This window comes from Henckelia pumila, chromosome 1 (genome assembly GCF_033568475.1).
Source record: "Henckelia pumila isolate YLH828 chromosome 1, ASM3356847v2, whole genome shotgun sequence".
Taxonomy (NCBI): Eukaryota; Viridiplantae; Streptophyta; class Magnoliopsida; order Lamiales; family Gesneriaceae; genus Henckelia; species Henckelia pumila.
In genome coordinates, this window is record NC_133120.1 from 111,195,319 (window position 1) to 111,222,697 (window position 27,379).

General features: G+C 33.5%; 5 protein-coding genes and 1 non-coding gene across 6 annotated transcripts; 3 read left to right on the forward strand and 3 right to left on the reverse strand.

The window, feature by feature from the left end:
* The first annotated feature begins 4,169 nt into the window (after nucleotides 1-4,169).
* On the forward strand, nucleotides 4,170-5,988 carry LOC140881370 (probable histone H2A variant 3). Its single transcript, XM_073286634.1, has 3 exons — nucleotides 4,170-4,263; nucleotides 4,330-4,465; nucleotides 5,476-5,988. Exons 2-3 carry the CDS (start codon nucleotides 4,355-4,357, stop codon nucleotides 5,770-5,772), a joined length of 408 nt encoding a protein of 135 aa, XP_073142735.1. The 5' UTR covers nucleotides 4,170-4,263; nucleotides 4,330-4,354; the 3' UTR covers nucleotides 5,773-5,988.
* Nucleotides 5,989-6,046: 58 nt separating this feature from the next.
* On the reverse strand, nucleotides 6,047-6,668 carry LOC140872576 (3-ketoacyl-CoA synthase 11-like). The gene is made up of 2 exons (XM_073275463.1): nucleotides 6,267-6,668; nucleotides 6,047-6,073 (listed from the first exon to the last, which is right to left on the reverse strand). The coding sequence occupies exons 1-2, from the start codon at nucleotides 6,666-6,668 to the stop codon at nucleotides 6,047-6,049; spliced, it is 429 nt and encodes a 142-aa protein (XP_073131564.1).
* A 122-nt stretch (nucleotides 6,669-6,790) lies between these two features.
* LOC140881367 (uncharacterized) lies at nucleotides 6,791-8,962 on the forward strand. Its single transcript, XM_073286620.1, has 7 exons — nucleotides 6,791-7,354; nucleotides 7,684-7,726; nucleotides 7,815-7,907; nucleotides 8,011-8,073; nucleotides 8,250-8,345; nucleotides 8,430-8,507; nucleotides 8,664-8,962. The coding sequence occupies exons 1-7, from the start codon at nucleotides 7,233-7,235 to the stop codon at nucleotides 8,748-8,750; spliced, it is 582 nt and encodes a 193-aa protein (XP_073142721.1). The 5' UTR covers nucleotides 6,791-7,232; the 3' UTR covers nucleotides 8,751-8,962.
* Nucleotides 8,963-9,444: 482 nt separating this feature from the next.
* Nucleotides 9,445-11,170, forward strand: LOC140875896 (protein ECERIFERUM 26-like). Its single transcript, XM_073279725.1, has 2 exons — nucleotides 9,445-9,930; nucleotides 10,074-11,170. Exons 1-2 carry the CDS (start codon nucleotides 9,514-9,516, stop codon nucleotides 11,007-11,009), a joined length of 1,353 nt encoding a protein of 450 aa, XP_073135826.1. The 5' UTR covers nucleotides 9,445-9,513; the 3' UTR covers nucleotides 11,010-11,170.
* Nucleotides 11,171-11,396: 226 nt separating this feature from the next.
* On the reverse strand, nucleotides 11,397-11,468 carry TRNAG-UCC (transfer RNA glycine (anticodon UCC)). The gene has a single exon. It is a non-coding gene; the product is annotated as a tRNA-Gly (tRNA).
* Nucleotides 11,469-12,770: 1,302 nt separating this feature from the next.
* LOC140874475 (probable protein phosphatase 2C 22) lies at nucleotides 12,771-17,030 on the reverse strand. Its single transcript, XM_073277768.1, has 4 exons — nucleotides 16,624-17,030; nucleotides 15,386-15,592; nucleotides 14,905-15,116; nucleotides 12,771-13,588 (listed from the first exon to the last, which is right to left on the reverse strand). Exons 1-4 carry the CDS (start codon nucleotides 16,801-16,803, stop codon nucleotides 13,024-13,026), a joined length of 1,164 nt encoding a protein of 387 aa, XP_073133869.1. The 5' UTR covers nucleotides 16,804-17,030; the 3' UTR covers nucleotides 12,771-13,023.
* Between the last annotated feature and the right edge of the window lie 10,349 nt (nucleotides 17,031-27,379).

The following is a 27,379-nucleotide window of genomic DNA, read 5'->3' on the forward strand; positions in this document are numbered from 1 at the left end:
TCGAAGATATTGATTAAATATACTGGTGGGAAAAGAATGTAACAATGTAATTTTTATTTTATAAAACATATTATATTTTGCATGTATTGTTTGCATGTATCTTTCTTAATTCATTTTATTGCATATTGTTTTTGAAGATCATTATGGAAAATGCTATGATCAAAGATGGAAATAATGCACTGGAAGTTTGCATACCAGATAGTGGTACAACGCACACTATCCTCAGAAATGAAAAATATTTCTTGGAATTAAAACCAACAAAAACAATGGTGAATACAATATCAGGTCCTGTAGACTTGATTGAAGGATGTGGCAAAGCACAATTTTTGTTACCTAATGGTACAAAATTTTTGATAAATAGTGCTTTATATTCACCACGATCACAAAGAAATTTGTTGAGTTTTAATGATATATATTCTCATGATTATGATACGGAAACAATAACCGAAGGAAATGAGAAATATATGTGTCTTACTACATATAAATCAGGAAAGAAATATGTAGTTGAGAAATTATCAATGCTCCCTACTGGATTGCATTATACACATATAAGTCCAATCGAATCAAATATGGTTATTGGAAATTCTTCAATACTAACAAATTGGCATGATCGATTGGGACATCCTGGTTCAATAATGATGCGAAGGATTATAGAAAATACAAGTGGTCATCCACTGAAAGACCAGAAGATCTTTCAGAATAATAAGTTTCAGTGTAAGGCATGTTCTCTGGGGAAACTTATTATAAGACCATCACCAGCTAAAATCCAAAAGGAATCACCCATATTTCTTGAACGTATTCAAGGTGATATTTGTGGGCCAATTCATCCACCATGTGGACCATTTCGATACTTTATGGTATTGATCGATGCCTCTAGCAGATGGTCACATGTATGTTTATTGTCCACTCGGAATGTGGCATTTGCAAAATTGATGGCTCAAATAATAAAATTGCGGAATCAATTTCCCGAATATACGATCAAGAAAATAAGACTTGATAATGCTGGAGAATTTACTTCCCAGACTTTTAACGACTATTGTATGTCGATGGGAATTACTGTTGAACATCCTGTAGCTCATGTTCATACACAAAATGGATTAGCTGAATCATTGATTAAACGTCTGCAGTTGATTGCTAGACCAATGATTATGAGAACGAAACTCCCTATTTCTATATGGGGACATGCAATTTTACATGTTGCTGCATTGATTCGCATCAGGCCAAGTGCATATCATAAACACTCCCCATTGCAGCTTGTATTTGGCAAAGAACCAGATATTTCTCATTTGAGAATTTTTGGATGTATGGTGTATGTGCCTATTGCACCACCTCAAAGAATAAAAATGGGACCTCAAAGAAAGAATGGTATTTATATCGGCTATGATAGTCCATCAATCATTAGATATCTTGAGGCTCAGACAGGCGATGTGTTTACAGCACGGTTTGCTGATTGTCATTTTGATGAAAATAACTTCCCAATGTTAGGGGGAGAAAAGAAACACATCGAAAAAAAAAATCACATGGTATGTACCATCATTATTACATTTGGATCCTAGAACTAAACAATGTGATAAAGATGTACAGCAAATTGTGCATTTGCAAAGAATAGCAAATCAAATGCCAGATGCATTTGTAGACACAAAAGGGGTAACAAAATCATATATACCTGCTGTAAATGCCCCTGCTCGAGTTGAAATTCCAAAGAAACAAAATGAAGACATTCATGATGTCATAAAACGCCTGAAGCGTGGAAGGCCAATCGGTTCAAAGGATAAAAATCCTCGGAAAAGAAAATACATAGAGAAAAATGATGATCAGAAAATAGAAAATGGTGTTCCAGAAGAAACACACGATGATGAAAATATTCTGTCAGAACCACAAACTGACGAGAATCATGAAATCTCTATCAATTATATTAATACTGGAAAAATATGGAACCGAAAGAATGTACAAGATATTGATGAGATATTTTCGTACAATGTGGCATGTGACATCGTAAATGAAGATAATGAACCAAAATCTTTTGGTGAATGCAAAACTCGAAAGGATTGGTCAAAATGGAAAGATGCCATCCAGGTTGAATTAAATTCGCTAAATAAACGTAGTGTTTTTGGACCTATAGTCATTACACCTAAAGGTGTTAAACCTGTTGGGTACAAATGGGTTTTTATTCGAAAGAGAAATGAGAAAAATGAAATAGTGAGATATAAAGCTCGACTTGTTGCACAAGGTTTTTCTCAAAGACCTGGAATTGATTATGAAGAAACATATTCTCCTGTTATGGATGCAATTACGTTTCGGTATTTGATCAGTTTAGCAGTGTCTGAAAACTTGGACATGCGTCTAATGGATGTTGTTACAGCTTATTTATACGGATCACTTGATAGTGATATATACATGAAATCCCTGAAGGATTTAAGATGCTAGAAGCACAAAGTTCAGAACCCAGAGAATTTTATTCTGTGAAATTACAAAGATCATTGTATGGATTAAAGCAATCCGGCCGAATGTGGTATAATCGGCTAAGTGAACACTTGATGAAAAAGGGATATGTAAATGATCCAATATGCCCTTGTGTTTTCATCAAGAAAACAACATCGGGATGCGTGATTATTGCTGTATATGTTGATGATTTAAACATCATTGGAACGAATAAAGAAATTCAAGAAGTGATGTTATACTTGAAGGAAGAATTTGAAATGAAAGACCTTGGAAAAACCAAGTATTGTCTTGGTTTACAAATTGAACAAAAAGAATGTGGAATTTTTGTTCACCAGTCTAATTATACAGAGAAGGTCCTTAAACGTTTCAATATGGATCAATCAAATCCTTTAAGTACTCCAATGGTTGTCAGATCATTGAATATAGAAAAGGATCCATTTCGTCCATGTGAAGATGATGAAGTTGTTCTTGGTCCTGAAGTACCATATCTAAGTGTCATTGGTGCCCTTATGTATCTTGCAAATTGCACTAGACCAGACATATCTTTTGCAGTAAATTTATTGGCAAGATTCAGTTCATGTCCAACGAAGAGGCACTGGAACGGAATTAAACATATATTCCGTTATTTACGAGGAACGACGGATTTGGGACTTTTGTATCCAAAAGATACAAATCAGAGAATAATTGGTTATGCTGATGCTGGATACTTATCTGATCCACATAAGGCACGTTCCCAAACCGGATATGTATTTACTCGTGGAGGCACTGCAATCTCTTGGCGATCACAGAAACAAACACTTGTTACAACTTCATCAAATCATGCCGAGATTATTGCACTACATGAAGCAAGCCGTGAATGTGTCTGGCTTAAATCAATGACTCGGCATATCCAAACTTCTTGCGGATTATCAGTGGACAAGAATCCAATCACACTGTATGAAGATAATGCCGCATGTGTTGCCCAAATGAAAGAAGGATACATCAAAAGTGACAGAACTAAACATATTCCTCCTAAATTCTTTGCATACACTCAAGAGCTGGAGAAGAATAAAGATATTGATATCTGTTACATTCAATCAAGTGAGAACTCATCCGATCTCTTCACAAAGGCACTTCCCACGGCGATATTCAGAAAACACATTTATAATATTGGGATGCGCAATCTACGAAATATGTGAAGAATCATTCATGTTGACATTAGGGGGAGTTTACGTGGCTGCACTCTTTTTTTCTTACTATGGTTTTTGTCCCAATGGGTTTTTCCTAGTAAGGTTTTTAACGAGGCAGTATACAACACGTAATGGAGATAGTCATTCTATCATGATCATCATCACAAGGGGGAGTGTTGAAAATATATATAAATATATATTATTATTTATTGTTGAATGTTGAAGGTTGAAAGTTGAAAATTGAGTTGTAAAATATTGAAAATTAGTGTGTGATGATGTAATTAATGATGTATTAATTTTTGACTAATCTCCAATTGAGATCTATAAATAGGTCTCTCCATTTGTGTAGAAAAACACAATTGTGAAGAGAGAAAAATTTTATAAAGTGTAGAATTTGATAAATTTTGAGTTTTTGAGTTTTTACTTTTTACCGTAAATTTTTACTTTTTCACAACAATAAAAACATTTGTTTACTGATATATTTTTATAATTTTAAGTGTAATATGTAATAATATATTGGTGTGTAATTTTAATTTTACATGTAACGTGATTCAAAACCGGAAAGTGAGATAGAACAAGCAAACAAAAGCTAGGCCTACAACATCCAAATAATCACCGGATCCAAACAGCTCGTTAGCTGTAGGAGGAAAGAGTAAGTAGCACTCGATTCCCCTTGTCATCTGCTTCTTCTTCACTGGAATTCAATTTTGTTTGTTAGGTATTCAAAATTGTAGATCAGAAGAATGTCAGGTAAAGGGGCGAAGGGATTATTGACGGGGAAGACCCCAGCTTCCAAAGATAAGGACAAGGACAAAAAGAGGCCAATTTCTCGTTCTTCTCGCGCTGGACTTCAGGTTTCTTTAGTTTTTTTTTTACTTCTTTTTGGAGGAATGATTTCCGATCTTCCCTTTTTCTTTGAGTATTGAATTGTTTTTTTCTGTTTCTTTTTTAGGGTTTTCGATTTTATGCATTTTTCTGAATTCTAGAGCCTTTCTTTTGTAGTTTGTCGATTCTTGTCTGTGTAATCGGCTAGCTCCTAGCTTAAAGGTTTTTTTTCCCCTGTTATTCTTGTTTACAGGATTCTCTGTGCAGATTGTAATTTGCATATTTATTAGAAATTGGAAGAGAATTAAACGTTTGAAGTAGGTGTAACTTAGTGTATCATAAAAAAAAAATCAGTTCTTCTTTACTGAATGTTCTCAACTTGTGTTAAGAATTGGGATGAAATCATTAAGGTCGCGTTTTTTTTATTGGGTTTAATGATGGATAGTTGGTTTCTAAAATGATTTTGCTAGAGCATGTACTTCTATAATCTATTCATGTTATCCAAACATTGTATTGAACATTTTTCCTACAAGCGACATGCATTGATGGAGTGTACTTAATATTTAAGGTTGCATACATATTCTAGATCTTAAAGGCCTGTTTTTTAAAGACGGTAGACAATCAGACAAGATTGATGTGCATCTCATTAAGTTGAGGTTTGTGGAGATTGGAGAACCAGCAGTGTTGAGTAATTTTTCCTTTATAAATAATGAACTACTTGAGAACGGTTGTGGTTGTTCTGTGAAAGCCATATGGTTTAGTAATCAATGCATTTTTTTAATTGTATAAAGGCTAAATACAGATAAAGATTTCATTTTTCAGTTGAAACGATATACGCCTCTTAATTATTGTTCATTTGTTGGATATCTGTCATTATGCTTTGATGAGAACCTTGGTGGTGATAAGACTAGATTTCATTTGCCCCTGTATCTGTAATTTTTCATTTGCATTTGTTGAAGAATTGTAAGTACATTTTCTTGTTTTGATAGATTCATGATGTAAACTTAGTAGATTCTCTTTTACTCCACTAATCCTGTAGTTCCCTGTTGGACGGATTCACCGACTCCTGAAGGAGCGAGCTACTGCTCATGGACGTGTGGGCGCAACAGCTGCTGTGTATTCCGCAGCGATTTTAGAGTATCTAACTGCCGAGGTGTTGGAGTTAGCTGGCAATGCAAGCAAGGACTTGAAAGTGAAGCGTATCACACCCAGGCATTTGCAGTTGGCTATACGTGGTGATGAGGAACTTGATACACTTATCAAAGGAACAATAGCTGGTGGTGGTGTGATCCCACATATACACAAGTCACTCATCAACAAGTCCTCCAAGGAGTAGGACTCTATTGTTCTCTTGTTGTTGAGTAAGTGAGAGTGGCTAACAAATGCTGTCGATTTGAGGACTTGGATTAGAATGTCTACACATCTGTTTAATTTGTTGCATGTTGAACTGGGATTCAGCTATTTGTTTCTGTCTTAGAGCTTCAGGGAAACACACTCATGCAACATGGAACATATCATTTGTCTAATGTGATGTGTGGTGTTTATGAATTTATTGCCAGTATGTTCATTGGATCAGAGGATGAACATAATGTAACGTGATGTGTACTTGTTTAAAACGTGGCGGCGCTTGATTCATCCTGGTACAATCAATCCAAGAAATACAGGCAACACTAGTATCCAAGAACTAAAGGAAGATATATATGAGATAACGTAAATCGGTTTCCAATCTTTAAACAATCAGTACCCACCGAAGTTCATCTACAGGCCTTGCACAAAGAAAGAGAGAAAAAATTGAAATTTACCCCCCCCCAAAAAAAACCCGTATATTACAGTAGAGATATTGGGAAGCTCCACAGGAAATTGTTGAATCTTGTCAATCCATGGTTCTCCTCCCTTCCTGATCCTTCCTTCGGCTTCTGCATAAGCTAATTCTTGCCACAGAGCTCTTAGAGATATTACCAAACCGGTATAGAGCCATCCATGACGGCTCCATGTGACACTCCAACAACTGAAGGCTCTTCTCCAGTTCGTCAAGCATCGTCCTCCCACCAGCAAGGATGCAGAAATGCTCGAAATCGAGTTCAAAGTCTTGGATATATGTGGATTCATCTTCATCTTCAACACAGTTTTCCTCACCAAGGTTGCAAAGAAAAGCAACTGTTCCGATATGTGCAGTACAAAAGAACCTAGAGTCGTTATGTTTGTTTTCAAGGCATCATCAATCACTGCCATCAAATCTCTGGACCGTGCGACTCCAACCTTCCCAACGGATCCTCTATTTGTGTTACACAGGAGACACACTTATTGTCCGAAGAACACTTGGGCCTCCAGTACTCTGGTTTTTTATTGCCAGCAGAATCCCAGCTTACAATCCCACAATCAAAACCCCAAGGTCCTTCGGTTCAAGCTAAGAGACTTCTTCTCAAGAAGCGCGTCAATAGAAAGAACGACAGTTTTTGCTTCTTTAGTTTTTACATTTTCCTTCTTTTTTTCGTTTTGAAATTGGTACACTTGCAAGACACAAACTTTTTGAAAATTTAAAGATTTAGACAAGAAAAAAACAAAACAAAACAAAAGGAAAGAAGTCCAGAAAAATGTAGGAAACTTTAGGATGCAGCTCAAATGGTTAATCCAAAAAGTATTGATATTTTTTGCCCCACAAAATCGCAGTTCAAATATGCGACTATAGGTGTAATAGCTACCGAAATACACGGCCACTAGTTTTTCTTGTCCCCACCTTATTTCGTCTCATCAGAGGAATTCATAACAGCCGAGGACTGAATTGGGGACTAAAATATGATGGAAACGGTGTGGTTTGGTTCATCTCTGGTCTACGCACCCTCACACTCTTTCAAACCATTAAGCCTCCGCTTTCGAGCGTGCGCCGCCGATGTCCCTGACTTTCTCTCCGCCGATTGGTATTCGTTCTTTCTTGTTTTTCGTTCAGAATATAATAGGAGACGAAATTTTGATCTGACTGTGAAATTGGAAGTTTCCCTGTTGTCCATGCTTGTATTTTGTGTTTATGTGTTAACCGGGATAATTTTGAAAAATTTACAATTGTTGATTGGATTTTTATTAACGAGGTTTCATAGGTAGAACAATATCTACGGACAAAGATCATATTTTTAGAATAAATTGTCATCTGGAGGAAGTCAATCTTCTAGTTACTCCAGCTCATCTGCTCCTTGCTTCGTAATCATTCTGGCCTACAATTACTAAGTGTTATTTCCATGTTCATTTGCAGGCTTGAGTCTCGTAGGAAAAGGCCTTTTGGGCCAAGATTGAGTGTAACATTTGAGCTGAAATCTTGGACAAGATATATTTCCATGCCTTTTCTTGTAGGAAGCTGATTGAGTTTCCTTTTCCATGTTATAGTTTAGTGCCGAAGAAGCTGTCACATACCAGCTCGATGCTTTGATGTTCAATGACCAACCTCGGGCAGATTATGGCATTGAAGTAATGTATAGGGTAATTCGTGAACTCTGATCCGTTGTTTATTTTGTCAAGTTGCACTTGCTTGGTAATCTCAAGTAATTGTTGTCATCGTTACTGTGATGTTATATGCCGACAGTTCGCTGGATTTGATCCGTTTGAAAGATCAACATATTTCGGCCCCTTCTTTGATTTAGGACAGGTCAGTCTGTATTTATGTTTTCGCAATTTTATCCCACATCTGCTGTTCATATTTATAGTTGCTGAGTGCTACTTGCTGAGTGCTACTTGCGAATTATTAATAGTAAATCTGTGTTATGTTAATTATATCTTTTGTAAAAAATGGAACGCGCTTTATAACTCTGATTATTGGTGCAGTTTGAAAGATTTAGGCGGATCTTTCATCACTCAAGCTACAGAGTTTTACTTGGTCACCGGGAAAGAAAGATCTTGAGCAGTTTAAACGTTGATGAGGTTACGTCCGTTCTGTGCGCTGATCATATCTACTCTGCATATTAGCTTTCTTGATTCTTTAAACAATCAGCATATGCTATACAGAATTGCTATAAGCAGCGAGTGTGGATACGAGGAGCTCGGCCTGAGGAAGAAGAAGTATTTCAATTTACGATGGTTCAGGTATGATTATGGCTCCTTTTTCATTGACTATATTTCTTCTTCAGATCTCTTTGCTGAGGTAGGAACATGGAGTATTTTTGGTATATGTAAGTTGAAAAATGAGTTGGGATACAGATGCTTTAATACTACAACTGATGGATGGTATTTTCCTTATAGAGAGTCGGTGGTTCTTGGGATGGTTATTGGCTAACTGAATCTGTCCTTCATGATGGAGATAGCTTTTCCGGTGGGGTGGCATACTGAAACCATTTCTCTGAGATGGCAAGCCATTATGCTTAGGTCTACAGAGTTTATCTGTTTGTAAAGATACTGTTTTTCTTTGTACAGAAATACGATGTATTACGATATGTTGAAATCTACAACTTTTATGCGAATGAGGGTCAGTGTTCTGAAATACTTTATCGTGAACGTTATGGTCACTGGCATGTTCTTAAATTTGTGCACTGCACAATAAATCACTGCGTAACATTTAGAGACTTTTCATTCAACACGACAGCTGCCGATGCTTGGTGCTTATTGAGCACGGCCCTTATCTTAAAACACAAGGATTAATATAAGCATGGTATCTTCTTTGAACAACTATGTTCTTGTACAGTGTGTGAATCCTGTAGGATTTAAAGCAACGTAATTTTACTCGTGTGATGAGAAACATTTGGGTGTCGTGCACGAGGGGTCCTTTATTTTTCGAAAACGTGCCAATTCAAGGAAATCAAAGAAGATTTCTATATGTGAACTTGATACATCAAAACCATTTGCAGTTTAATTTTTTAGTCTACAATCACGTAATTTAGATGTTGAAACTAAAACCAGTGCCTGGTTTCCATCAGGAACATTATTCCAGTAAACTACTTATCCATGCACAAGTCATGAAAAAGTCATTTTGCCCAGAAAAGACGGAGCATTTTGCTTAAACCCAAGAATAAAACTCTGTTAAATAAGCGGCGGATATACAACCTTGAAAGCATCACACTGCTAAAGCTGAAACATCTTACAAACTACTAACTCGATGGCTGAAGTGTCGTTCATCTGTAAACGAACCGTGATTAGTACTAGACCAGTGCAACCAGGAAAGTTTTTCCCTCTATCAGTTTTGGACCATATAATGGAACACAACCACCTTCGAATTGTGTTCTATTACCAGCTTCCGGTTGTAAGAAAAATCGGAGAACTGACTATGAAGCTTAGAGAATCGATATCTGAGATGTTGTCTTCATTTCCTATAGTCGTGGGGCGACTTATAAAGTCCCCTGAAGGACGCTGGATGATTAAATGCAATGATGCGGGGCTGAGAATGGTAGAAGCGAGGGCGAGAGTGACACTGGATGAGTGGCTGAGGAATGTGGATAGGGAGAAGGAGCTGAAGCTTGTTCATTGGGAGGAAATGTTTCACAAACCATATTTTTGGTCTACATTTTATGTTCAGGTAAAGAAACAAATTCTCCCTCTATTACTTTTTGAGAGGCCCATGCCTCGTGGAAACTGTTTACCTAAAAATCTACTCGAAATTCTTGATTTTGAGGTCGTAAATTAGATTTCTAATGTCTGGGTGTTTTGGAGATGCCTCAGATAACTGAATTCGAAACTGGAGGACTAGCAATTGGTTTGAGCTGTACACACCTTCTTTCTGATCCCAAATGTGCCACCATGTTGATAAAGGCTTGGGCTGACACAACATTGGGAGGAAAGATCATATCTCCACCCTCGTTCCGCCCCTTGCCATCACGAAAACAAGAAGGGGACACCCCCAACCACCAGCCTTATTTTCAAATGATCAACCACTACAAATCAGTATTTGGGAAACCATATGCAGTATCTGATATAAAACAAACGACCTTTACTCTAGAATTCAAACACGAAATGGTAAAAAGATTGATTGAGATGGCTGGAGCATTACCCAATGGACACAAACAAGAGCTAACACCGACACCCTTTGAGGTTTTGAGCGCGTTGTTCTGGACAAGCATCAGCAAGGCAAAAGGGATTAAGGGTTCCTTGATTGACATGAGCGTAAGCTTGGATACACGACGAAAGCTTCATTTGGATGAAGGGTTCTTCGGAAATTGCACCGTGTATAACATGGTGAAAGGAGATGGATTGAATGAAAACGAAGTGTCTAAAGCCGCTGCTGCCATAAAGGAAGTGGTCTCAGAAATGAACAAGGATAGAGTTATGGATTTGATAGAGTTCTTGGAACAGGAAAACATTGAAAATCCTCCATGGATGACAGGCTATCATCTGATTTGTGCAAATTTAGAGAATGCAGATCCATATTCTGCCATTTTTGAAGGTAATTCAAGCCCAGTTCGTGTTTCATACTACCTTGAGCCAGCTGTTGGACCAGGGCAAGTTCTGATCTATCCATCCCCAGGAGGCGATGCCGATTTTGGCAGAGTAGTGATGGTCACACTTGGAGAACATGAAGCTGAAAATGTTCTTAATGATGCATTGATCCAACAGTTCAGTCCAACCCTACTGATGAGTTTCAGCAAAGAACTTTCTTAGATGAAAATAAGTCCATTTGAACTGCAAGAAATGCATATACAATGTTCTAGCAAGATTTTGTAGAATGAATTGTGACTGCTGTCTTACTTTGAAAGTGAGTTAAATATAAATAACGTTGCCATATTGAAAAGATTATATTGATGAAAAATGATGCTGTATAATATGAGTGATCTAATTTTTTAAATTCAACTAAGTTCTTTAAATCTAAGTCACTCATTAAACATAAAACTCCTTGTGTCATTGAAAAACATCAAAGTTCTTAGTTATAGCGGAAATTTAAAAGACATAAGCGGAATTTTAAAACATAGGAATCGTGTCCTAAAACAATAATTAGACATTTGATTAATGGAATGGAAATTGGAAACAAAAGAAAAAAAAAAACTTTAGTGCGTTTGCCGGGAGTCGAACCCGGGTCTATTGCTTGGAAGGCAATTATCCTAACCGTTGGACTACAAACGCTGCTATGACATCTAAGTCATATTTTTATTTAAAACAATGTGGTTATATGCGAAATGGAGCAATTATATGGCCCATTATTTTTCTATATATGATTTTTAAAAAAAAAATTATATCTACGAAATGGAGCAATTATGCGTTTCTTCTTTTAAAATATATATAAATTTTCGGTAAAAATTTATAATTTATAATTAAAAAATCAATTTTTTTTTATGACAATTAAGTAATACATATAAAAAAAACATCATTACATAAATTATGTATATATAAATAAGGTACCGTTTGGTAGATATGATGAGATAAATAATACATAAATAAGTAATATAATGTAATAAAAAAATAAAATTGATAGTGAATATAATATTTTGATTTGATTGATGGATTATAGTTTATTTGATTTGATTGATTAAATTTTATATAAAAATGATAAATTATTATTTTATCAGTTAAACAATAAATAAAATATAAATAATATTATTTATAAGGGATAATATAGTAATTTAAATTCAATAATTTGATTGATGTAAGATAAATAATTAATGATTTGATTGATGAAAAATAAATAATTAATAGATATATAAATAATATGACGAGAAGAACACGGGATTGGATAAAATGAGTTATACACAGATTAATAATATAGACTATCAAACGGAGCCTAAATATATAAAATATATACATATGTTGAAATATTTGAATTGAGTGTGAGATACATAAAAATATTGTTTGAGTTTTTGTTATGGGAGATAATTTGATGATATTTTTTTGTTTTTATGCGGCGGTGATGTGACGAAGCGAGAAAGGGGAAAAATTTTATATTGAGTTTTTATTGTTTGTAGATTTCCTAACAAAATGTTAATGATCACAGTTACTTTATGGGGAAAAAATAAGTTGACTTTGACGAACCAGTACAGGATTTGATGTTAGTACAAACATTTGCTCGGTGTACCTTGTTCGACCATGATTTGGAGGTTATCATGTTATCGATATTTATCGATACGCACATGCAATAAAATATTTATCTGACTAATATAATTTACATACTATAATATTAGTCCAATGATTTTATCCAATACGCGCGAAAAAATTCATCTCAAACATTATTTGCAGGCAACTTTTAAACACTGCGTTTTAACGAGGATTAAAAAAAACACCTTAGCATCTCAAGGAAGAAAAAAAACACCTAGCCCTTTTAACTTTTTCAAATAAAAAATGGTCAAGCAATAGACCACACCAAAAACACAGTTAACAAAGCTCAAGACGTCACATTTATGAAAAGACCGTGCTCCAGATGGGGTAACAATCTACTAGAATAAATGGTAACATATAATCTCAGATGTCAAGGACAAAAATCCTCGTTAATAAATAACATAAAACAAGAAAAATGACATGCAAAAGTAGAAAACTACGAAAGTATGTCTCGACGCCGCATATGTTACAGTTGTAAATTACATTCTCTCCCACAAATCAATTAAGGAGTAAATTTTAAAAAACAAAACTTCAGAGAAAATTAGGAAATAATGAGAGAGAAAATAAACAAGTTTTCTTCATCATCATCTCAAGTCTCTAAGCCATCCAAGAAGCTTTGCAATTCCCTCAACCCTTCTGCAGAAACACTCCGGTGAACTCTTCCGCGCGGAACAACCAAGTTTGGAGGTGGCTGTAGCTGGAAACACACGACGACCACGGCCAAATTGTCTCCGCTCCTTCTCTTCAAGGCCTCTTCCACAAGATCTTTGCCACACATCAATGGATCATTGTGTTCTTGTAGTCTTCTTCGAGCGAAATCCACCGCGTTTTGGCTCCTAAACACGTCCCACAGGCCGTCGCAGCCTATGATGAGGAACTCATCTTCTTTTGTTAGCCTTGTGCTCATAAATTCAGGTTCTGCACTAAGGGGGCCACCATCTTGACGTTTTAATCCTTCCATATGCCAATCTCCTAAAGCGCGAGAGACGTTTAGTTGCCCATTGAGATACCCATCATAGATGTAGCCTCCAGAAGCTTCTATCCGCATTCTTTCGTTGAGGCAAACAGGTTTATGATCTCTTGACATCTCAATCGCTTTACCCCTACGACAAAGTACAGCCCGGCAATCTCCAGCATTTGCCACAACTAAAGAGCTGTCTCCATTTAATGGACAAAATAAGATTTATCTACCTAGTTCATCATTTAAAATGCAGGCATACGGGTGTTCGTTGACAAAATTACTTGCAACTACACTGATATATTATAGTTTGATGAGCAAAAGGTTCTTGAATGTGAACTAACACATCACACAAGAATACACCCTCACCTTGCCACTCCCCTATTCACATTTGTGTTTACAAGAGCGTATCAACTCAAGATCAAGTTATTAATCCATCTTCCACCTCATCTTTCAAGAATAGACTCATTATCCATACAAGGTCTAGCCTGATATTAGAATGAGAGCATAAAATCCACAAAGGGCAAAAGTATGCCATGTTCCTCAACTTAGAGTTTTTAAGTTGAAGTACAAAATTTTCGAGATAAAACGGTGAATTCAAACAATACACAACATGAATAATTTCAGACACAGTTTCATTACTTATACAAACATTCTTCAAGTTGGGAAAGCTTAAACTTAACTTAAAAATGGACTCAAGAAGTAAAATTTTCATATTCATTCAGAAAGCAGTCAGAAACAAAAGACAGTCAACTGGAGCACGCTGTCTAATCTCTGCCCACCCGACCTAACAAAAGTTAAAGAGTCTAGTATATTTGGTGGTCAAGCCAAATATGTATGGATTTAGCCTGATCAGAATCCGAGTTGATATTGGGCGTCAACCTGATGACTTGCTTGTTGGAGCCCAAGAAATGGAAATTTGCTTGGATGGTCACTGATTATTTTTTTAGACCAGTAAATGATAAATCCAATCATTATTTGTCAACTTGTAGTGGATTTTACATTTTATATTCAATTTAAGTCTCTTCGGAAATTATGTAAACATACAGTATAGTTGTGAATTTATAATTTTTTATGATTAATGATTTATTTATTGATATATGGCAAGTCCTTGCATCAGGGAGGTCAGCACGAAACCTGAATAACTGAGCTGGATATGAGTTGTACAGGTGTGAGCATTATAGGATTGAGATTGGGCCAAAGGTACTAATTTCTGAAACGGTGTAGCTCAAGCTCACCAAAACCAGATTTACAGAGTCAAAATTACATGCCTAACCACGTAAATGTGATCACCCGTAACCCATTTTTGAATATTAGATCATGGGCAGATCTACTGGTACAAATACCAATATTACTTTCCTCTAGGCTAAAGAGTTACCAAACTGCCCCATCTTATATCTAATTCTTCCAATTGTCCCTCAACGACTTAACTCCCAAAGTGTTATAACATGTTTGCATTTTTAAACTAAACACCAGTTCATAAAGTTGTACATGAATTGCAAGAAGTCTAACCTTCCAATGACAACAGCTGCCAAGGCAGTGGTGCCAGAAGCAAGATCAGCATCTAATGTGCATGCTTCAGCGAAAGCAGTATCAGTCTGCAGGAAAGCTGATGCAATGACACGCTCAATGTCCAGAGGAAAATCTTCGTCCTCAGCAATGAATCTTGGCAAATGGTAGCAAGCAAAGTCAGCAGCGTGCTTTCCTCCATGCCCATCAAAAACCTGATCCAACCAGCAATGAACTAAGTTAAGAGTTGCGAGCTATTATAAAGAACAAAGATTTCAACAACTATAAATATCCAGATCACAAGCCCATGGGTCGCATTCATAACCTAAACAGTATGCTGAAAATGTAATTACCCGTGCATGAACAAAAATCCCAAAAAGATCAATGACACGTGAATTCAAGATTGTGATGTACTGCTCACTGGAATATGTGAATCATTGGAAAGGGAAGAATTGGGCAATAATTTTTAGAAGAGAACGATTACCCCATAAAATGCCCTGGGCCTTTCATCGCCATCATTTTGCCCATAATCATTCATCATATTGTCTGCACAGACATACACATCCTCCATGCTCGAGCGAGAACCAATGTCAGCCCACGCACCTGAGCGAAGTAAGGGAATAAATTCAGTCTCGACATCTTCTACATTCAACGTCTGTTCAATTGCAATATCTGAGGACCTAGTCATAACCTGCCAAAGCTCAAGTAAAAAATTATAACCTACCAAAGCTCAAGTAAAAAACTATCATCCATGCAAGTTAAAATAAAGAAACTCCAACATCAGATTTCTGATGAAGTGGAAGAAATGCTTACAACATACAAGTAAAGCTAAATTCATAAAACATAAATTAATACAAGATAATATACTAGATAATAATTTCAGCTGCTCCAAATGTTTAACAGATCGAATACAAAAAGAGAGATATAGAGGTTACATCAAAGTCAAGAAAAGCACGACAATGCTCTAGCACATGCATTCAGTTCAAATTGCGAAGCAGTCGCATCTATTAATAACAGAAATCAATTTGCAATTACTTCACATGAATTTAAAGATTCTTCATCACTTCCATAAGCAGAAAGAATCCCTTCCACAACATTCTCCTATCAGTTTGCCAAAGAACTCATTCACTTATGTAAACATGACCCACTAGGGAAACAGACAGCATTGCGGCTGTATTTGCTTTTTCCTCTATAACTATAAATAACAACAATGTTTCTATACACTACCTTGTGCCAACTGACATCATATGACACATTTAAGCCCTCTAATTTGACCTTACAACCTCATTTCTGTTCTTTGCTCTCGCCTCATACAAATCATTCATCTCTAAGATATGCCATTTTACATCCCATCCATTTCTCGTCGCATATATATATATATATATATATATATATATATATATATATATATATATATATATTATAAATTAACAAAAATTACGATCAACTACACTCTTCCTCTACTCCAGAAAGGCAGCCACTCTAATAATCAGGGAACAACGAGCAGTTTAATTATAGGACATCCCTCTATCAATCCCAGAAGATTTTTCAAATAAGCACGGCTAACTACCAACAATCCTAAACAATCATCCCTTTCTTCAATTCAGATGCGGTACGTGAACATAAACGCTGTGAACAACAATAAAAGAGCAATCTGGGACATGAAGAACATATAACCAAACTCAGAACATCGACGCGCAAAACACCCGGGAATGAACTTACCAATGAGGGATGTCGAACCAGAGACGTTACGCACGAGGACGGCGAGTCTACAGAGCTCAAACAGCGTCGGTATGGTGAAGCCGAACCAAAGGCGTTGGGAATCGGCGGCCGTCCACCCCCGGAGGCGACATTCTCTCTACTACCACTGACATTGTCGATACCAACTTTACTGCCCTCCATTATAAATCTCAACCATCACTACTCAGAAGAAAATCCCAAGCTGCTGACTAGAAAACCGAAACAAAAATAGTCAACCCCCAATCCAACGGTGGCTGGAGGTGTTCGACCGGTTAATTTGGGGATTAGGGTTTGTAAATGAAACAGTGGGTGGGGGTAGATAGATACAGAGTTGTGTGTGTAGAAAAAGCGGAGATCTTCGACGGAGAGAGACGACGCGTTGAAATTTGGTTCAGTATTTATATGCCGTTTGTTGAATTTCTATATACTGTTGGGATCCCTCAAACGTCGTCGTCTGTTTGTTACAATTGACGAGTGTTGCTTCTTATTTCCACGTGTTCACGTTCATCGTCACATCTTGCAAATAAATATATGTACAAATAATTCTCGAAATCTTGATACTTTCCAAATTTCATTTCATTTTTGTCACGTAAAAATCTCAATCCAAAAATTTTTTGACCCAAATTTTTGGGATTTTTTCCGAAATAATATTATAATATATTTTATTAATAATTTTATTAATAGATTATGATAAATATTATTGAGTTTCAACTCGTATAAAAATTAATGATGAACTTAATTCGCATAATCGTTTATTTTTTGGAACGATCGAATTGTAAAATCACGAAATAATATTTTATTTTTGTGTATTTTAAAAAAAATTAAATTAATAATAATTAATTCATATTTATAATTATCTCATTAGCACAAATATGTAGAACAAGAGATGATATTTGATAAACTATTTAACAAAATTTATCTAGTAATTTGTATTCGAATGTTTTATTAATAATTATTCGATGCACTTATTCTTTTGACAAAACTTTCAAGCATTATCTGGAATATTTAATATTATATGTTTAAATTGAATATTTATTTTTTTATTTAGAAAATATAAGTTTTTAATTGGGTTAGTATTTTTTATAAAATAATAATATTTTGTTTTTTTTTTAACCAAATCGTGATTATGAAAAAAAATTCAAGATTTTCTTAACCTATCCGATGGGATCATGAATGTTCTGGATCTTGAATATTCGAATTCCGAAATATGTCGAGACGAGATCGAGAAAAAAAAAATTTCTCGATTCATTTCAAGACAAAAATTAAATAGGAAGGTTACGAAACGGGTCTCAACCCTATTCCACTTCCTAATATGTTGTATCGAAATCTCGAAATAGCCATCTTTGGAATCAATATTGTCAAAGAAATACTTTTTAACTATATAATATAATATAAAACAATAAAAGTCCTTGTAAAATGGGTTTTTTTGAATTAAGCAAGGTAACCGTAGAATCATATAATAATTCCACACGATTTAGTTGAGTCATCTTAATATTATATTATAACCGATAAAGAATATTAAATTTTATTTTCATTAAATAATTTTACATAAACAATAAAATAAATAAAAAACGACCGGTTAGTGGAGTAAATATAAAATATCATTATATTATATTATAATTATGAGAATAGAATAGTGACGGTGTGACATCTGACGCTTTGAGCATGTCAAAACACAAAATGTGGTTTCTCCAAATTGACACGCAACGCAATTTGGTGGATGTTAACAAATATATTAAATTACAAATATATTAAATTAAGGAAGCAACAAAGTACACGGCAAGTAATTATCTCTCCAAATAATATAATAATATAACATAAAATAAATAAAAACATATCGTACGTTGTCGGAGATTTAATTTAATGTATTTGCGTTAGTTTGCACATTTTTCCAGCTGATGCGATAAGGAATCACATAATATATTAGCTCCAAGGCATTGCAAGGATGCTGAATTAAATTTATTTCATAATTTGTTAAAGTTTTATATAATTTAATCTTTATAAATGATTAGATAAATTAAATAAATGAGCTTAAAATATAAATATTATTAATAATATGGTACTATCCTGCTTTTAAAATAACCTCATAATCATAAATACTAAAACTCAGCTGTAGTTTAACAAAACAATAATGGATATTTTTTTAGTAGATATAAATTATTAAATAATTAATTATTTACCTTCGCATTATTTTTCCCCTCATATGCGTGGTCGTACGTGTACGTAGTTGACATTTTATAATAAGATAAGATTTTTGTGTCATTGAAATATTGTTGGAGCTTATATTTAGAATTTAGCTAATTTGGGATATTTTATCATTTTACTAACTATATGTAAGTTTTTTTTTTTTGGAAGGTAGTTCAAGTGTTCAACATCGCTCAAGCTTTTTATAATGAGTTATGTTATATGCACAGAAGATTACACATTAAATTAATTATACATTGCATTTGAAATTATATAATTATTTTATATGTATTTTTTGAAAAAAATTTCAAATAAAGTGCAAAGATAATTTTGTAATGTCAAAACGAATGTATAAACTAATGTGTAGCATTATGTGTATATGTAGCATTTTTATTTTATAATTTATAAACTGATCAACAACTTATAACTTGCTTTAAATGATTTAGAGGACTAAAAAAGTCGTATAGTAGTTAGAGACAGAGTTAGGGGTCATGGGTGTGTAATTGCCCCTCAACTCTTCCGAACCTCTTTTATTCACTTTTGTTTCATTAAAATATTTGTAGTACCTTGCACCCTTTTAATTTAGTCAAAACTTCTCACACTCCCACTAATTCTTAAATACGAGTTTTTTAATTTAATAATTAAAATTTCTTTATTGAAAAACTGCAAATCCAACCGATACAAAGATACAATGTTCGATAAAAGTTCTTATAGTATTAATATTTATTTTATAGTATTTTGAAAAGTAACAACATTAATGAAATTCCCTTCACTCTAATAAAATTTTCTGGCAATCTCAAGTGCATAGACATTAATTTTATTATTAATTCAATAACTTTAACCTCTTGTAGACAATAGTTCTTTAGATTATTGTTCGTGGCATCCTTTGTTATTTTTATCATTTTCATCAACTTAATTTCATTATATAGATCGACATAATATAATAATTTGGTCTAATGCGAACATGGACTAAGACTTGGATCATGAACATAATATTTTTGTATTGGTTGGGTTGTTCATCAACTCTGGGTCTTGCCACGAGATATATAATGGACTTTGGATTATCTTTCTTGGGCATGAATTATCGGATTCGTGTCAGACCAAACCCATATATTTTTTGGGACATCATAATTCTTTAAAATAAAATATAAGCCCATCAATCAAATTTAAAACTTCCTCTCAAGTTTCAATTGACTTTCGATTTTGTCGAAGTACATGCGGTGCCCCCGACGACACGTCGCCGCGTGAACCATTTTGAGCGAGTCAATTGTGGTGTGCGGGAGGGCTTCAAATGTACTCCAAAATACCTCACTATAAATACATTATGCTTAAGTACTTTTGAGACATTTAGCACTCGCATTCTAGGAATTAAATAAGGTACATATCATGTGTACATCTTTTTATTTGCATTCATTCAGAATATATAGTACATTTATACATATTCTGGTGCATAATATCTATATATGTCTATGTGTGCACGTACACGCATACACACATGTCCTGTCGATATTGATATCGTTTTTTTTGCCTCATGACAGTTGATATATACATATAGGTTATCCTGAATCTTTGTGGCGAAATACAAAGGGTACGAGTGGATCTGATGAATAAAATGAAAGCCGGATCATTGGGAGTATTGTCGTCGTCCACGCAGGGCCGAGACTATCATGATATTAATCAAAAAATTCATTTACCTGATCGGTAACACTAGTACCATAATGTTTCACAAGTTATAATAACAAGCTGGTAGTTAAGTTTGTTTCTAATTCAATACGTTTTTCAAGCATTGGTATTTAATTAGTAGCATATATACATACTCGAAATATTGGTGCATTCGTAATTCACAATGGTATGTTAAATGGCAGGTGTTGGTAATATATTTTAATTTGGAGAAAAGTTTTAAAATTCTATCGTCAGCTGAATAAGTCTATTAAATTTTTTGTTCCCTCCAAATATATTCCAATACAGATACTTTACATTTGAAAAAGATTTTTGGATTAATTTTTCAATTCGTCGAAAAGCAAAGTTTCCTACTCTATCGACGTCCCCCGTCAGTTTTGGCTTTGAGTTAATCTAAGGCGGAATGGGAAATTTCTAGGATTTTTTTTTTTTTTTAATTCAGCGAAAATTTATGGTACGTTGAAATCTTCTGCGCATCAAAATGTGATAATCTAGACCAAGTCACAAAAATGTTTAACGAGAAAAAAAAAAAAAAAAAAGGGATCTGATTAGGATATGTCCGTTTAAAGTCAATACATGCCACATCCATTCCTAGTAGATTTGAAGTGTAATTCTCATCCATTTTCAATTAATATTCTATTTCAAAAAATGAATTAGTTCTTATGTTATATTGGTTCGAAAATTTCAATCTAAAATCTTCATTATATAAAGGCATCGATGTTCCGCGCGCTAGCAATATTGATCTCATGCAATAAAATTGATCGGTATTGAAATATAATGGCCGGGCGATAAAACTAGTAATCATGACTAGTTAACGCGTACACAATATTTCTCTTTCTATATTATATATACCATGTTTAATATTCTATCTATTTCTTTCTGCTCCGACTACCCTTTTGTGAAGAAAACATTTTACTTTAATTCCCTGTGATTTCATCTATACACATGGAGAAAGTACTTGTTCACATGATAACCGAAGTGCATAACAAGACGAATCAAGTAATTGGATTCGAGGTCGAAAACGGGTATTTTCGTCACCGGACAAGAAACGATATGTCAAATTATGGAAAGTGGTACAAGCCTGCTGCAAGCACAACTGCTGGAAGATACGATTATGATGAATAAGGAGTTCTCCGGAGTGGAAATCAACGCAAGTCAATTATTACATTATGCCAGGATCATTATTAAACTCGAAAGCATCGAAGACGGGCTATATTTACCTTACTTGGAGGTTATCCGGGAAAAGCCCATCGATCGCTGGCTCCGTCTCAAGTTCTGTTTGTTTTTTGTTTTTGTTGGGGATAGGATGTTATCTATATATATATATATATATATATATATATATATATATAGGCGTATCCAGGATTTTTTTTTTTTGGGGGGCTTCACATATAAATTATAAAAAAAAAACTAAAAATTTGGAAAATCTAAAATCTTCAATTCAAAATAATATAAGCAAAACAAGCATAAAAAGTAGTACTCCTTTTTTACATATCTTTCAATTTGTCTATCATTGCAAACATAAAAAAAAAAAATCATTTAGCAACATAATATTTTTCCCTATAAAAATAAAAATCAAACAATGACTTATTGCCTAATATTAAAAATGAGAACAACTAACACTAAAAATCTTATAAAATTAAATATGATAGAATCTGTCAAACTCAATAAACAAACTAAGACACAATGACAAACATAGAAATTTAAGTCCAAAAGAACTCAAATTCAAGCAAACAATAGGCTACTAAAATTATCCCAAAATTAAGGCATAAATTAACATTACAAATTATAACCGAGATTTGTATAAAGACATTAGTCATCATTCACGGCCATTGACATAGGAAGATTTAAGAAATCCTAAATTTGATAGAATAATATTAAACAAAAGAAAATATAAAAAAAAATTGAAGATGACAAAAACGAGTAAACAAATCGAAAAATAATTCCTTACCTGATGTTTAAGTTTATTTGGTGTGGTGATTACTGATTTGGTTTGGTGATTTACGAAGAAATCAGAAAAGTTTGATTGTACCAATTGAACACGCTGGTTTAGGTTTCTGTTTTTTTTTCTTCCGCCCATTTGATTTTTTTAAATATAATTAATTAATAATTGGGCCATATATGTATACCTATACTATTTTTTTTCTTGGAGCTTGCTGGGCTTAAGCCCAATAAAGCCCCTATAGGCGGTACGCCCCTGTATATAGAGTTTTGACATGGTGAGCATCTATCATGTGCACTTATGTGTGCACCTGCTGATGTGGCGTTCACCTATTGAATGTAGAAAATGTCATGTCAGCGGTGCACACAAAAGTGCACATCATGAATGCTCATAATATCAAATCTATATATATATATATATATATATATATATATATATATATATTTTGCAGTCATTATTTTCTCACCAACATGCAGAGATTTTGTCATAAACATGATTTGTTTTCACCGATTATTTGTATATATGTATATTAGGCTTTGAATTGCGATGATTTCCCTTATTTGAAGGTATATCGGGTGTATGAGGGATAAGTATTGGGACAAATGACCTTTTTTTCGGATTTGGCCAGACCCATCGTGGGCCAAAAATTTGAGGTATACAAAATGGGAAAATTGAATATTTAAACAATTATATATATATACAAATCTAAATGACATGATCAATAAATGTTATATATTTTCTCATAGACCCAAAAATTAATATATTGGCCTCAGGGTTGTGGAAGCTCGATCGGCGCCGCAGCTGGTGGTTCCAGTTGCAAACCCGAGCTTACTTCAAAGGTACACAATTATAAATTCAAGCAAACCACAGTACAAATTTGAGTTGCTAATTGATTAACTAATTTCGTGGTGGATATTTTCATTTGTAAGAAATAATTTATTTTAAATTTTTTCTATAACGTTAAATATTAATTCTCGATTGCTCCTTTTTTAACACTAGTAAAAGTCACATGCGATGCACGTGGAAACATCTTTTGTTGTCGATAACGTTGTTAAATAAATTAATTGAGATGAGAAGATATTGACACGCAGTTAATAAATAATTTTCATGGAATAATGTAGACTTTTTGAAGAAAAAAAAACTCTATTTCATGTCTTAGTGATGTAATCAATATAATCTTCGACATTGCAACTAATAAAAATATTTGCAATATTTTCGAAAAATATAACACTTGCAGATTCAATATTTGTATTATTTTACATCCACATTAACAGTTTAGAATAAGAGTCTAAGACATCAATAATTCATGTAAGCTTATAAATATAAGTGTTACGTTTATTGTAGTTTTACATTAACACAATATCATGATATTGAAACTTATGTAATTATTACAACTCGATCGAGTTTTTTATTTTTTTATTAATCTTGAGAAATTATGACATGTTTCGTACCATGAATTCGTCTTATTTTCTATCTCATGTATGTATGAATATTTATTTTTTATTTGTTAATAAGTGAGATATGTTTATCAAATTATATTAAATATGATTTTGTAATTTTTTGTTGATCACTATTGATTTATGGAAAAAAAATTGGTATAGATAATGCATTCTAAACTTTAATTTAAATTATTGCGTCAAATATTTTTTTATTTTATATTTGCAATTTTTCTCTATTTGACGATTTTTCATATCATGGGTTTTTTATTCTCCATGAAAGAATCTTTATTATCATCATCTTTAATAACAATTATTGTGATACTATTTTCATCAATTATTTGCATTTTTCTATCGTTATTATTTAATTAGACGGTCTCTTTTTTATGCTAAAAATATTTACTTGCAAATAATAACAATAATTTCATCATTCTCATCTGCATTCTGGTATGTTATCGTCTTTCATTACTTGTATGTCAGTATCGTTAACGATCAATGTATTTGTTGGACATCCTTTTTTCTTTTTTATTTCTCGTTTTTTCGAAATCTACTGATCTCGTTTTGCTTACAATGCTCTCATTGCTGAAATTTTTGATTGAATTTTGAATGTCATTAATTACAAATGTTAACATTTCATATTTTATCTCAACTATTTTGTTGCATCTTATTCATCTGATTAAAAATTTGCATCAATGTAATTTTTACCGGATTTTTAATTTAATGTGAGACGTGTCATCCATAATTTTTCTAGACTTATTTTTTTGATTTATTAACTAACCCGTAGTAGATTGATTAACATAGATATATTTACAAACTTCAATAATATTTAAATAATATCAATCTAATAGTTTTGCTAAAAACAATTGAAGATATTCATCTCCAACTCTTGTAAAAATATTCCTTCGTTAATTGTAACATCATCTCATAAAATAATTGTTATAATTTTTAGATTTTTTGAGAGGAAATATAGTCAATTATCAGTTGTCGATCGATTAAGGAACTGTTGACAGAGGGAGAAAGTAATGAGATAAAATTAGATGATAATCCTCCGCTGGAGGAACCTAGTCCGGGTGCAGGTCTTAGTTCACCCGAGAAGTATGCAATATGATACACTGTACAATTGACACACACACACATGCACACATAGACAAATTAAAATCAAGATTAGATTTGAGCAAATTATATATGAAGAAATTTACGTGGATGATCAATATTCTGTAAATAACAACAATCCGAAAGCAAAATTAATTAAGCTAGCACTACTACATAATCAATGCTGCTGCTTAATTCTTCTGGGATTAAACACAGGGAAAAGAAAGCGATATCCTTACCATGAACGATGAGAAAAGACTAGTTTCTTCTCTCCGGCCGGCTGTGAGGAACGCAGCCTTCCAAAGAGAGAGAGGATTAGCGGGCAGCAGCCGGACAGTGGTGGTTATGTGGAAGAACTTGAGCGAGTTTCGGCTGGCAACATGGCGGAGCCGCCGCCACAGCACAAGGCAGATGATGCAGCAGCTGCATCAAGTGTAAAGACGTGGAGAAAACTGTTCAACTTATGCTATTGGTTTTTGCTTTCATGTGTGTGCTTCTTTTCAAATTGCTGGTTTGAATAATTAAGGCGTCATCCTATATATGAATTTGCAATTTTAGAATTAATAAAAAACTACTCAGCATCTTTATTTTAGTACTCAATTATATGCGTTGCATTTTATAAATTTTGTTTTTTATAAAGAGAAAAAAAAATATGAAATACCAAAATACAAAAACGATGTTTTTTTTAAATAAATATGAAGCAAAAAGGGAAAAAAAAATAAATGTGGTATGTACCTAATTAAATAGTCATCGAATAACAAAACAATGTGACAGACCATATCATGAACATATAAAAAATCTCCCTCACACATAATATAATGTAAAGATATAAAGATTTACATCCAAATTACAAAACATGTATATTTTTTATTTGATTTGTGTAATTTGTAAATATACGGAGTATATGATTCATATACAAAAAAAATATTGCAAATAGAAATATTACATTCATATAAATAATTAATCATTATGAGAGAGAGTGTGTGTGCACACTCTCAAAACACACACACTGACACACACACAAAGAGTTTGTGTGTGCGCGCAAGAGGGAAGATTAATTTAATTAATGGTTTTATTTCACTTTTTCATCGTTGCATATTTTATTGTCGCACTATGTATTTGTAATAAATATTGGTAATTCATTATATTACTTGCATCAAGTAGCAAAAACTTATATTAATGCTTTTTTATTGACTTGAAAATTAATACTTCGATCGACAATAATTTTTTTTTTGTCGAGAGGACCTAACGTGATATGGAAAATAAAAAAAAAAAATCATATTTTTGGTCATGTGTGCTTGTTATTTTGAGATTTTGATCTTCCATATAATCAAATTTTAATTTTATTTATGTATATTTCAATATTGGGTAATTTTATTTTTTTTTAATTGAGAATGATGATGTGACATCACACACGTCTTAGCCACATACGCGCCATATAAAAAAATTGACCCAAAAAAAAAAAGAAGCAAAGATGATAGATTAGGGCTGTTAGTTGATATAAAGAATCAAAATCAAGAAGATGCAAAAATACAAGATTAAAAAACGAATTTGCAATGTATTTTTTTGAAAAAAAAAAAACAAACAAATTAACAATTTTCCCTCTATCAAAATTAGGGTCACGAACACTGCACTATATTTTAAAGAAAAAAATCAACATATATATCTCTGTCTTTAAAAATATCATACATCGGAAGAAATAAATTATTTCCCTCTTTATGTAATCAAATAGATTTAAAAAAAAGAGAGACCAACGAACCAATTAATGAATTATTGTGGCAGACTCGGTCTATCTAAATGTGCCCATTTCTGCGATTTTGTTGTGATTTTGATGGGCATTAAAGTACCAAACACCTTTGAACTTTTAAAACGACATGATTAATTATAAAATTCTATTCTACCCCCAAGTAGTTGCTAACGAAGTTCGAACGGACAGTCTAATTACATAACATTAATAATTAAATTGAGAAATATAAGGAACAAAAAACAATCAGAAAGAAGCTACCGGAGAAAGATTCACATGTATATTTTTATTAACTAGACGATTTTTTTATTTAAAAAAAAAACAAACATAATATTAATAACATCAAACTTGAGATACAAGTATAACAACTAAACTGGAATATTACCATACAACCATTCTAAGCGAAACAAAGAACTAAAAGCTTTCTAGGCCAATGAATGTGCCACCTTATTTGTCGTAAGTCTCATGTGAGTCAAGAAAATGAATCTGCACGATTTAATACCATCACGAATCTCCAAGATCAAGTTACCATTCAACGTACATACCCCAAATTCTCATCATTTTGATTCACTTCTTTTACTGCTTGTAATGATGAGTCCGAGAATATGCAAACTCGCGAGAAATTATATATGTTGGACACAGAACTCCATTCCAACACAG

What these genes read in the sequence shown, in the direction of transcription:
- LOC140881370 (XM_073286634.1), top strand. Translation starts at nt 4,355, where the DNA reads ATGTCAGGTAAAGGGGCGAAGGGATTATTGACGGGGAAGACCCCAGCT. An exon ending in CTTCTCGCGCTGGACTTCAG is followed by an intron (nt 4,466 to 5,475) that starts GTTTCTTTAGTT and finishes CTAATCCTGTAG; the next exon opens with TTCCCTGTTGGACGGATTCA.
- LOC140872576 (XM_073275463.1), bottom strand. Translation starts at nt 6,668, where the DNA reads ATGGCAGTGATTGATGATGCCTTGAAAACAAACATAACGACTCTAGGT. An exon ending in AGCTTCCCAATATCTCTACT is followed by an intron (nt 6,074 to 6,266) that starts GTAATATACGGG and finishes TGATTGTACCAG; the next exon opens with GATGAATCAAGCGCCGCCAC.
- LOC140881367 (XM_073286620.1), top strand. Translation starts at nt 7,233, where the DNA reads ATGATGGAAACGGTGTGGTTTGGTTCATCTCTGGTCTACGCACCCTCA. An exon ending in GACTTTCTCTCCGCCGATTG is followed by an intron (nt 7,355 to 7,683) that starts GTATTCGTTCTT and finishes GTTCATTTGCAG; the next exon opens with GCTTGAGTCTCGTAGGAAAA. An exon ending in GCAGTTTAAACGTTGATGAG is followed by an intron (nt 8,346 to 8,429) that starts GTTACGTCCGTT and finishes TATGCTATACAG; the next exon opens with AATTGCTATAAGCAGCGAGT.
- LOC140875896 (XM_073279725.1), top strand. Translation starts at nt 9,514, where the DNA reads ATGGCTGAAGTGTCGTTCATCTGTAAACGAACCGTGATTAGTACTAGA. An exon ending in GGTCTACATTTTATGTTCAG is followed by an intron (nt 9,931 to 10,073) that starts GTAAAGAAACAA and finishes GAGATGCCTCAG; the next exon opens with ATAACTGAATTCGAAACTGG.
- LOC140874475 (XM_073277768.1), bottom strand. Translation starts at nt 16,803, where the DNA reads ATGGAGGGCAGTAAAGTTGGTATCGACAATGTCAGTGGTAGTAGAGAG. An exon ending in TGGTTCGACATCCCTCATTG is followed by an intron (nt 15,593 to 16,623) that starts GTAAGTTCATTC and finishes GAGCTTTGGCAG; the next exon opens with GTTATGACTAGGTCCTCAGA. An exon ending in GCAGCTGTTGTCATTGGAAG is followed by an intron (nt 13,589 to 14,904) that starts GTTAGACTTCTT and finishes AAATGGAGACAG; the next exon opens with CTCTTTAGTTGTGGCAAATG.